Source organism: Nomascus leucogenys, chromosome 10 (genome assembly GCF_006542625.1).
Source record: "Nomascus leucogenys isolate Asia chromosome 10, Asia_NLE_v1, whole genome shotgun sequence".
Classification (NCBI taxonomy): Eukaryota; Metazoa; Chordata; class Mammalia; order Primates; family Hylobatidae; genus Nomascus; species Nomascus leucogenys.
The window spans coordinates 79,254,265-79,266,341 of record NC_044390.1 but is presented as its reverse complement, the minus strand read 5'-3'; the positions used below and the strand labels follow the sequence as shown (position 1 = coordinate 79,266,341).

Below are 12,077 nucleotides of genomic sequence, written 5' to 3'. Positions count from 1 at the left end.
TCCATGATTTAGCAGGAGGCAAGATAAGGGTAATCACCCCAGCACCTATTGCCATTTAGATTAAGTAAATTTACTGAGGCTTCAAAGGAAAGTCTTCAGGACTCAAACCTTAGTTATAGACTAAAGTGAGTTAATCAATTATTATTATTATTATTATTGTTTTTGATACGGAGCCTTGCTCGCCCAGGCTGGAGGGCAGTGGTGGGATCTCGGCTCACTGCAAGCTCCGCCTTCCAGGTTCACGCCATTCTCCTGCCTCAGCCTCCCTAGTAGCTGGGACTACAGGCGCCCGCCACTGCGCCCAGCTAATTTTTTGTATTTTTAGTAGAGATGGGGTTTCACCGTGGTCTCGATCTCCTGACCTCGTGATCCACCCCCCTCAGCCTCCGAAAGTGCTGGGATTACAGGCATGAGCCACCGCGCCCGGCGAGTTAATCACGTATGTCTTTAGATGAATGCACATTTACACGTAGACATATAGCTTAGAAGGTATATAAGCTGTGGAAAGCTTTGTAATTTTAAGTTGGTCTGGTGATGATTTCCAGGTCTTCTCCCTGTAACTGGTTGCAGAAATAAAAACTCGCTTCCTCTCCAGTTCATCTGCATCTCCTTACTGGACCAGGAGAAATAGCAGCCTGACGCTCAGTTTGGTCCAGGAACAGGTGGTGGAGGGCTCTCGAACTTTTTTTTTTTTTTTTTTTTTGAGACGGAGTCTTGCTCTGTCACCCAGGCTGGAGTGCAGTGGCGCGATCTCGGCTCACTGCAAGCTCCGCCTCCCGGGTTCATGCCATTCTCCCGCCTCAGCCTCCCGAGTAGCTGGGACTACAGGCGCCCGCCACTGCGCCCGGCTAATTTTTGGTATTTTTAGTAGAGATGGGGTTTCACCGTGTTAGCCAGGATGGTCTCGATCTCCTGACGTGTGATCCGCCCGCCACGGCCTCCCAAAGTGCTGGGATTACAGGCTGAGCCACCGCGCCCGGCTCTCTCGAACTTTTTTGGCAGATTTTTGCTGTTGATCAGCCGCGCTTCCCCAACTTTCCCCTGGGTCTCTCTCCTCCAGGAGTTTCTGGTTCCTCTGCAATTAATCACAGCAAAGTCTAGCTGGTTCTTCAGGACAGAGAATAAATAGGATAAACAGGAGCAGCCGAACCCTAACTTTGAGAGCTTTCTCCCCTCTTCTCCTCACTTCCCAGTCAGTGACTCGGAAGATTTTAACAGCAACAGCTTCCTCCTCTTGCCAGCTTGATCCCACCTGCTAAGTGAAGGAACAGCGTTTAAAAAGGTGGCAGTCGGCAAGAGTGGATGCTTCCCTTTCCGCGCAGGCGCATTCAGTCGCAGCACCGCGACTATCGTGATAGACAAGCGAGATTGACGCTGGCCCTTTAATAGCCCTTTCCCGGGGTCCTGCCCCGCGCGTGCGCACTGTGGTTCTGCGCTTGTCATCATGGCGACGCGGGGCCATGTGCAGGACCCTAACGACAGGCGCCTCCGGCCCATTTACGGTGAGTGCCTTGGACCAGCCCGCTCACCAGCCCGACGCGCCGAGGGCTGCCGAGGCTGGGGCGAAAGACCAGGAGGGGTGCTGAAGGCCTGCGCGCGGGCCCGGCAGGCGCAGGGGGCGGGCCGCGCGGGCCACTAGGCCGCAGCCGCGGGCCTCGCGTAGGCGCCGGCCCAACCTTCCTCAGCCCTGAAGTGGTAGCGGCGCGGTCTGGGCAGCAGCTGGTCGGCAGAGCTGGCCTGCCTGGGAGGCCCTGTGGGACGCGTGGTTCTGCAGCCACCTGCGCTACCCGCAGGCTGCATCGTTACCGCCGCTCCTAGGGAGACCAGAGATCTCCCCGAAGGTGGAAGCCGGCTCCGGCACGAGGGTGGGACGCCCTGCCTGAGGGAAGATTCCCTACCAGAGATTTTTTTTTTATTTACGGGAATTGGGCCTAGAGGGTTGTCTGACTAGGTGGGCTTCGGTGCACAGGAGAAACTGAGGTCCGGAGTGGGGAAGGGGCAAGGTCACCCAGATCGAGTCAGGAGCAGGCCCGAGAGTCCAGGCTCCCAATCCAGAGCTGTTGGGTGGAGAAGCAGCTGCTCTGGTCACACGTGGGAGGCGGGGGGAGGGGGTCTTGGGCCCAAAATAGCGGTGAAAAGATTGTGATAGCTCGTGTCAGAGGGGCATGCAGAGCTACTGGAGGGCTTCTCCTTTCTGCAGCTTCTCTATGGTTTTCTCTGCAGCTTTCCTCCCCTGTGCTAAGCAGATCCCTCTCCACAACTCTTACCTCAACCCGTTGACTTGAAGACCTTGATGTCATCCATTTACCCTGGTAGTGAAAAATCACAGATTTGAGTTTGGGAGAAATCCTTTTCCAATAACTGAGATGTGTAATTGGATTGGTCCTTTTTGCATTTCCTTTCCTCTTAGATGGTTTTATGATCTTGGTCTATCTCACTTAATGGTGAGGAAGCTTCAAGGTCAGTGGTTTTTACACAAGTAGACATCGTATTTATAGACCTCGTGTGGATGTTACTAAATTGGAGACTTCTCTCCATGGCGGGAATCGTTTTGGGGGGCGGGGCGGTGGTTAACTTTGTTTCTGGCCACAGTTAGTCCGGCTTTTATTTCATAATTTGTGTGATTTTTTACTCTCACATCTCATTTGATTTTAGCAACAATCCTATAGCTAAGGTTTATAGATGACTCATTATGACAGTCACTGGCCTTGGCCTTTTATATGGGTTATCTAATATAATCTTCACCCATTCTCAAGAGGTGGGTACTGTTTTTTCCTGCCCCTGAACCCTTTAACAACAACAACAACAACAAAACCAGATGAGGAAACTGAGGCTTTATTGATGTTGCGTAATTTATCTAAGGCCACTCAGCTAGTATTTCTTGGAGGTGGAATTTGAAACCCTGTGGACTGTTTCAGGCTCACCTTTTTTTCTTTTGAGTTGAATCTCACTCTGTCATCCAGGTTGGAGTACAGTGGCACAATCTCAGTTCACTGCACCCTCTGCCTCCCAGGTTCAAGCAATTCTCCTGCCTCAGCCTCCTGAGTAGCTGAGATTACAGTTGAATGCCACCGAGCCCAGCTAACTTTCATGTTTTTAGTAGAGACAGGAGTTTACCATGTTGGCCAGGCTGGACTCGAACTCTTGACCTACTCAGCCTCCCAAAGTGCTGGGATTACAGGTGTGAGCCACCATGCCTGGCTCCAGGCTCACCTTTTTTTTTTTTTTTTTTTTTTTTTGGAGACAGTCTCGTTCTGTCATCCAGGCTAGAGTGCAGTTGCACAATCACAGTGCACTGCAACCAGCCTCCTCCTCTTGGCTTCAAGTGATTCTCCTGCCTCAGCCTCCTGAATAGCTGGGATTACAGGTGCCCACTACCATGCCGGCTAATTTTTGTATATATTGTAGAGAATGGGTTTCGTCATGTTGCTGAGTCTAATCTAAAACTCCTGAGCTCAAGCAGTCCTCCTGCCTCGGCCTCCCAGAGTGCTGGGATTACAGGTGTGAGCCACTGCGCCTGGCCCAGGCTCACCTTCTTAACTATTGTGCTAGAAACCACCTCACTTTGAGCTGAAGACACTGATTTGCCTGAGGTCATGCAGATGGTAAGTGGCAGAGAAAGGACTCTGATTTCCTATTTCCCCGGGGCTGCATATTCTCATGCCCTTGCCCTCCAGTGTATATTTTCAGAGGACAGAGATAATATATACAAGGTGGGTGATGGAAGGTGAGAACTGAATCCAGGGTTCATAGTTTGTGACTCATTACAGCTTTGTGCAGCAGCTGCCTGCAGACTTTTTTTTTTTTAAACTAAAAAGACTCAATACTTTCAAGAATAATTTGATTTTTAAAATTGTTCTTGAGGACCAAAGATAATTTCTTTGGTCCCATAGTTATTTAGAATTAATAGTGTTTTGACGTCCAGTGGGAAACACTATGTCCGTTTCACATCACTAAACATCAGGATATATTAACAAGTTATATTCTCAAAACTGAAGTCAGAATTATGTAGCTTTTGTTACATGTACATGGGAAGAGGATTAGAAGAGGCTTTCTTCAGGAATTCTAAGGCGATTAGTATAAACTGGCAGGACTAGGAAAAGAACGGTACAGACTGTCAGTGAATTCAGCACTTAAGCACATTTGACCTTTGAACTCCACACTTTTGTTGTTTAAATACATTAGTACCCCCAAACAACTATGGTTCCTTGAATTCAGACATTCTGACAAATGAATAAACTCATCTATGGTGGTACTTGCCCACCAGCCAAAAATTCAACAACTATCAGCATTAATTAGTGTTTACTGGTGGGCTAACTGCCCTATTAGGTAGGTAAGGTTATTGTGATCAAACTGAAGCCTAGAGATTAACTTGCTCAAGGTTGTAGCTACCAAGTTGTAGAGCTGGGATTCGAACATAGGCATTCTCACTGAGAGCTCAGCTTTTCACCAAGTTCAGATTCAGTAGCATCACTGTCTTTGTACAACAGTATTTGTACTGCCAAGGTTTCAGGATTTATTTTACAATTGTGTTGGAAACCTTGCTTGGAGCCTCAGCTCTTGCTGGAATTCATTGAGGGTATACATGGACAGGGCTATGAGGTGATAAATTGTGGTGGGTTGAAATTTTACTGGTGGTGTCTAGGGTTGGAATAGCTTTTCTGTGTGCATAGATTTGAAACATCTTCCCAGTGCATCTCACATTACTAATAAGTTTGGGTATTGCATTTTTCGTTTTTGAAAACCTCCACCCATGACCTTACTGGAACCCATACTTGATTATTTGGTCTCCTTTTGCTAAAATTATTCTCTTTTGCTACGTAGTTGCCAGCAGATTTTGTACTCTTGTGTGACTTGGTAAGCCCCAGTGCCTTCTTTCATTATTTTTTTGAGACAGGATCTGGCTCTGTCACCCAGGCTGGAGTGTCTTGGCTCACTGTAACCTCCACTTCCCAGGCTCAAGTCATCCATCCACCTCAGCCTCCTGAGTACTGGGACTGCAGGTGGGCACCACCACGCCCGGCTAATTTTTGTATTTTTTGTAGAGACAGGATTTCACCATGTTGTTCAGGCTGGTCTCGAACTCCTGAGCTCAAGCAGTCTGCCTGCCTTGGTCTCCCAAAGTGCTGGGGTTACAGTCGTGAGCCACCGCGCCCTGCCCATTATTATTATTATTATTTTTAGAAGGAGTCTTGCTCTGTCACCCAGGCTGGAATGCAGTGGCGTGATCTTGGCTCACTGCAACCTCCGCCTCCTGGGTTCAAGCAATTCTCTGCCTCAGCCCACTAAGTAGCTGGGTTACAGGCACCCACCACCATGCCCTGCTAATTTTTGTTGTTTGTTTGTTGGTTTTTTTTTTGAGATGGAGTCTCACTCTGTCCCCCAGGCTGGAGTGCAGTGGCGTGATCTCTGCTCACTGCAAGCTCCACCTCCCAGGTTCACGCCATTCTCCTGCCTCAGCCTCCTGAGTAGCTGGGAACACAGGTGCCCGCCACCACGCCCGGTTAATTTTTTGTATTTTTAGTAGAGACGGGGTTTCACCACATTGGCCAGGCTGGTCTTGAACTCCTGACCATGTGGTCCACTCGCCTCAGCCTTCCAAAGTGCTGGGATTACAGGCGTGAGCCACTGCGCCTGGCCCCATTATTCTTAATTTTAAAATGTTTTCAGTGGTTATGGATTAGGGAAGCGAAGGGATGGAGGGAGATAATAAATATTTGACTCTGTTTTGCTATGCAGCCTCCTCTACCCCATACTTTTATTTATTTATTTATTTTTCTTTCTTTTTTGTTTTTAATTTCACCCTCGTATTTTTAAATAATTGGAAGTGGCATTGATGGCAGGTATGGCACTTAATAAATTTGTATAGAATATGGGAATTGCTAGGTCAGCAAATGGCATAATGGAATAGAGAAAGTTCAAAATAGAAAAAATGTTTGCATAGTCTTTAGAATATACACACATACACAGGCATGAGATCCCTTGTTTTAATATGTCATACTGACCTGCAGTCTTGGATTAGCCTGGATCAGGTGTAAGATATTTTCCAGTGTGTGCCCGGTGACAGTCACTTCTTTGCTGAGTTAGGACATTTCTCTTGGGTGCCTGGCTCAGGTAATTATTCTACTATAGTTCATAGTTTAGGAGTTCCTGACCCCGGGATGGTGTATGATACTGGTCTGTGGCCTGTTAGGAAATGGGCCGCACAGCAGGAGGTGAGCAGCAGGGTGTTGTGGGGGAGAGCATTACTGCCTGAGCCCCGCCTCCTGTCAGATCAGCTTTTAGGAGTAGGAGCACAAACCCTGTTGTGAACTGTGCATGTGAGGAATCCAGGTTGGCGCTCCTTATGAGAATCTAACTAATGCCTGATATCTGAGGTGGAATAGTTTTATCCCCAAACCATCCCTCCCTGCCATCTGTGGAAAAATTGTCTTTCATGAAATCGGTCCCTGGTGCCAGAAAGGTTGGGGACCACTGCTCTAGTTCATAAATGAAAACTCGCAGGTCCTCAATCAAAAGTGGTATTTTTTCTGACCTCCCCTTGGACAGTGTGGTAGCTTTGCGAGTCTGGTCCTATTTTGCCTCAGAAGTGACAGGGTACCTTGGTAAGTGAAGACTATCTTGCCTTTCTGTAGAAAAGTCACTTGGCACAACCTATTTTTTTCCATTCTGAAAATATGACCATTTAAAAAGCCCTGACTTACTAGAACTTCTCTCAATGAATCTAGAACTTCCATCACCGTCGGATGGCTGAGACCACCTCTGCCATACTAAAACCTTGCTCATAACCAAACAGTCCCTGTTGGTCTTTTGCCCTGGACCTGTGACATTCTGGACTATTTTTGTGTTCAGTTTTGGCCAAGTGTAACAAGCATACAAGGCTGGGCACAGTGGTTTGGCTGGGCGAGGTGGCTCATGCTTGTAATCCAGCACTTTGGGAGGCCGAGGTGGGTGGGTTGCCTGAGGCCAGGAGTTCGAGACTAGCCTGGCCAAAATGGCAAAACCCCATCTCTACTAAAAATACAAAAATTAGCCAGGTGTGGTGGCAGGCGCCTGTAACCCCACCTACTCAGGAGGCCGAGGCAGGAGAATCACTTGAACCCAGGAGGCGGAGGCTGCAGTGAGCTGAGATTGTGCTACTGTACTCCAGCCTGGGGGACAGAGCGAGACTTCATCTCAAAAAAATAAAAAATAGGGCTCAGCTGTATTTTTAGATATAGAATAGTGGCTCACACCTGTAATCCTAACACTTTGGGAAGCCGAGGCCGGCGGATCATGAGGTCAAGAGTTTGAGACCAGTCTCGCCGACATAGTGAAACTCCGTCTCTACTAAAAATATACAAAAAATTAGCCGGGTGTGGTAGTGTGCACCTGTAATTCCAGCTACTCGGAAGGCTGAGGCAAGAGAATCGCATGAACCCAGGAGGCGGAGGTTGCAGTGAGCCGAGATCACGCTATTGCACTCCAGCCTGGGCTCCAGTGCGAGACTGCATTGTGGGGGGCGGGGGGACAGCTAGTGTGGTGGTGCATGCCTGAACCCAGGAACTCCAAGCTGCAGTGAGCTGAGATTGTGCCACTGCACTCCAGCCTGGGCAACAGAGCAAGATTCTATGTCAAAACAAATAAACAAAAAACTCTTCTGCTGTCTTAGCTGAATAATTCAAACAAACGAAAAACCCTGACCTAGACTTTTAAACTGAAAATGAAGGTTTTAATGCACAAAAATATTCTTAGATGAATACATAGATTAGAGGGTAGTTGTTGAAACATAGGGCAAGATGAAGAGATTAGTACATTTCTTTTTTTTTTCTGTTTTTGGAGCCAAGGTCTTGCTGTGTTTTCCAGGCTGCAGTGCAGTGATGTGAACGTGGCTCACTGCAGCTTCAACATCCTGAGCTCAAGCGATCATCCCGCCTCAGCCTCTGGAGTAGCTGGCACTGCAGGCACATGCCACCATGCGTGGCTAGTTTTTTAAATTTTTATTTTATTTTTTTTTTGAGATGGAGTTTCACTCTTGTCGCCCAGGCTGGAGTGCAATGGTGCGATCTCAACTCGCTGCAACCTCCACCTCCTGGGTGGATCACTTGAGTCCAGGAGTTTCAGACCAGCCTGGCCAACATGGTGAAACCCCGTCTCTACTAAAAATACAAAAAAATTAGCTGGGCATGGTGATGCACGCCTGTAATCCTAGCTACTCGGGAGGCTGAGGCAGGAGAATAGCTTGAACCCAGGAGGTGGAGGATGCAGTGAGCCGGGCATGCACCATTGCACCGCAGCCTGGGTGACAAAGCTAGACTCTGTCTCAAAAAAAAAAAAAAAGTTGAAAGGATTTGGAAAAAATCTAATTTAATAGCTGGTAGCCATCACTAATCATTGGTTCTTTGAACTTCCTGTTGTGATGACTTTGTATCATCTTTTTTTTTTTTTTGAGATGGATTTTTTGAGATGCAGTCTCACTCTGTCACCTGGGCTGGAGTGCAATGGCACAATCTCCACTCACTGCAACCTCTGCCTCCTGGGTTCAAGTGATTCTCCTGCCTCAGCCTCCCAAGTAGCTGGGATTACAAGCACCTGCCACCACACCTGGCTAAATTTTTGTATCGTTAGTAGAGATGGGATTTCACCATGTTGGTCAGGCTGGTCTTGAACTCCTGACCTCAAGCAATCCACCTTCCTCGGCCTCCCAAACTGCTGGGATTACAGGCATGCGCCACCGCACCCGGCCTGTATTATCGTATATATATATATCTTCCATTTTTCTAACAGACTGCCCTTTTTCTTCCCCCATACAATTTGTTCATTTATGCATTCCTTCATTCAACATTTATTGAGGGCCTGATAAGTGTTAGGCACAATATAGATGCAGAGAATGAGTACTAAACAGCACAGACATAGTTTCTGCTTTCAAGGAGCTTATCTCCTTGAAATGACAGTACACATCACCATTACAGTTGTGTTAAGGGATTTGAAGGAATAGGACAGTTTGCCATGAGAGCATACAATAGGGGCATTTGGACTGTTGGGGTCAGGTCAAGAAAAGGTTTCCTGTGGAAATGATGTTTTACTTTGGACATGAAAGGAGAACCAGGGTTAGGCAAAGAGATGGGGAGAGGGTGGTGAAGACCCTGAGAAAAGGAGCTTGGTCCACTTGAGGATGTAAGCAAAGGCTTGTGCAGTTGGAATGAAGAGATGAGTGAGGAAGTGAGATGAGGCTGGGGTGGGCAGTGACTCAGCTTTGTAATCCATTTTAAGGATATTGAAATTTGTTTTAAAGACAGTGGAATCAGGCTGGGCGCGGTGGCTGACGCCTGTAATCCTAGCACTTTGGGAGGCCCAGGCAGGTGGATCACGAGGTCAGGAGATCGAGACTATCCTGGTAACACGGTGAAACCCCGTCTCCACTAAAAATACAAAAAAAATTCTCCGGGCTTGGTGGCGGGTGCCTGTAGTCCCAGCTACTCCGGAGGCTGAGGTAGGAGAATGGCATGAGCCTGAGAGGCGGAACATGCAGCAAGCTGAGATCGAGCCACTGCACTCTAGCCTGGGCGACAGAGCAAGACCCCATCTCAAAAAAAAAAAAAAAAAAAAAAAGACTGTAGAATCAATACCTGTGAAAAGAAAGAAAAAGACAGTGGATGACATTGAAAGGATTTAACCAGAGGAGTAGAGTGATAAGGTGTGCATGTAAAAAAGATAGCTCTGAATACTGTGTGGGAAATAAACCATTAAACTAAAAGGGAAGCAAGGCCAGGTGCGGTGGCTCACACCTGTAATCCCAGCACTTTGGGAGGCTGAGGCAGGAGGATCACGAGGTCAGGAGATCGAGACCATCCTGGCCAACATGGTGAAACTCCGTCTCTACTAAAATACAAAAAAATTAGCCAGGCGTGGTGGCGCACGCCTGTAGTCCCAGCTACTCAGGAGGCTGATGCAGGAGAATCACTTGAACCTGGGAGGCGGAGGTTGCCGAGTGAGCCGAGATCGTGCCACTGCACTCCAGCCAGGTGACAGAGCAAGACTCTGTCATAAATAAATAAGTACATAAATAAATAGGAGGCAAATGTAGGATGGGTCGGTCAGTTAGGAGGCGTTATTCATTTTTAGGTTCATCATTGTCCCTTGCAATCTTGCACATGGTAGGTATTTAACAAAGGCTTGCTGACTGAAGGAATGTGTCTTCTGTAATTTGTATTCTTGGTAAAAGTAAGGCTCCTATTCTCCAACTTTTAGAATTTTTAAGTAAAGGATATTGTGTTTAAAGATGGAGCTCTCTTTAGCGTTTTTCTAAGTTGGGGCAATATCTTTAATAGTCTCTGAAATTCTTGTAGGAAGTGGAAACTGAGCATATTATTTCAGCTGCTAAGGAGACCATTCATGGCAGCTGCAAGAACATGCAGATTAAAAACTTTCCTTTTTATTTGCAAAATTGATACTTTTCCTACTGTCAGTATCCATCCCTCAGTAAGATTGGATGAACAAATCCCAGGACCTCTTCTCCAGGGCATGTGGACAGCAGGCCTGCATGTGTCCAGGCCTGCTGCTGCCTGCATCTCCAAGGACTAGTAGCTTCTTTGGGAAGTGTTACCTCAGGAGTGCAGCTTGTGCGTTCATTCAACATATTTTGATAGTGTCTTGCCAATGATTTATCCCAGTTCTTCCCAAATTTCTATTGTTCTTTTACCTAATCTCATTATTTTAGCTGCTTTATAGTATTATCTGTGCTATCACTTAATATTTTTCTCCAAGGTGACTTTTAAAATTAAATTTATTTTTTAATCTATATTATTGCTGTGAGTGGAAAACCTGTATCACTTGCTCTAGGAAAATAAAACTATAAAAGTAAAGTACAATGAAAACTAAACAATGTTATTAACCAGATTCTGATACTTGTGAAACTTCAGGACCTATTCCTTCCTTCTGGAAAAAAAAAAAAAAAGGCCAAGGCAGACGGATCACGAGGTCAAGAGATTGAGACCATCCTGGCCAACATGGTGAAACCTCATCTCTACTAAAAATACAAAAAAAATTAGCTGGGTGTGGTGGTGCTCGCCTGTAGTCCCAGCTACTCAGGAGGCTGAGGCAGGAGAATTGCTTGAATCCAGGAGGTGGAGGTTGCAGTGAGTCGAGATCATGCCACTGCACTTCAGCCTGGTGACAGAGTGAGACTCTGTCTCCAAAAAAAAAAAAAAAGATACTATCAATTTTTAGAGAAATAGTAGGCTAGCACCAAACTGACACTTTCTCCTTAATGTAAAGGAAGTATTAGAAAAGAGATTAGGGCCAGGCGTGGTGGCTCACGCCTGTAATCTCAGCACAATCCCAGTTGAACCTGGGAGGTGGAGGTTGCAGTGAGCTGAGATCGCACAACTGCACTCTAGCCTGGGCAACAGAGCGAGTCTCAAAAAAAAAAAAAAAAGAGAGAGATTGACTTTTTCACTGTGAGTATTATCTACGGCTGTCTGCAAGGACTAAAAACATTTCATTTGGAATGGCACTCACCCATGCTTTGGAAAATACTGCTGTAACCAGTACATCTTATTGTTTCCATTGCCTGATCTGTGGATGGCTGATTTTGGCTGACTCCTATTATTAAGGGAACAGCACCATTCCTCATGGCCAAACTACAATTCCCCTTGAGTAGCTTTTTAAAAAGACTTACTAAGAAGACAGACTTAGGATATCGTTTTTATTGGCTTGTTTTCTCCAAGGACCACTTAACTTATATTACAGATTTAGTAATGTAAAATGAAAATAAACTTTCCCAAGAGACTTAGCAGCTAATTAGTCACACTCTCCTAGGTCCAGGAAAGGGGAGCCTGATACCTGGCTGAATGTGGTAAAGTGTTTTAAACTCTTTCAGGTGAAGAAACAATCTCTTCCGGCGCAAGTAAAGACGGTTACTGTAAATCCTTGTGGGAGCTAAGGCAAGAGTGTAGTGCCCCAGGACCTGATGGAAATGAGAAAGTTGTCAGGACCTGAAGCTTCTTTCTCAGTTCTGTGTCTATTCATTTCTCTGCTTTTTTTTTTTGGTGGGGGGGATGGAGTCTTGCTCTGTCGCCAGACTGGAATGCAGTGGC

The 12,077-nt window shown here is 46.5% G+C and overlaps 1 protein-coding gene across 2 annotated transcripts in view; it reads left to right on the top strand.

Annotated features, from left to right (window-relative positions):
* Positions 1 to 1,392: 1,392 nt before the first annotated feature.
* NAA25 (N(alpha)-acetyltransferase 25, NatB auxiliary subunit) overlaps positions 1,393 to 12,077 on the top strand; it is an 83,786-nt gene continuing 73,101 nt past the window's right edge. The window contains exon 1 of one of the 2 annotated variants that reach the window (XM_003274408.3): positions 1,393 to 1,502. In XM_003274408.3, the coding sequence (XP_003274456.1) occupies positions 1,445 to 1,502 (58 nt within the window). In that variant the 5' untranslated portion in view covers positions 1,393 to 1,444. The remainder of the gene's footprint in view (positions 1,503 to 12,077) is intronic. The other variant, XM_030821418.1, reaches the window with a different exon arrangement.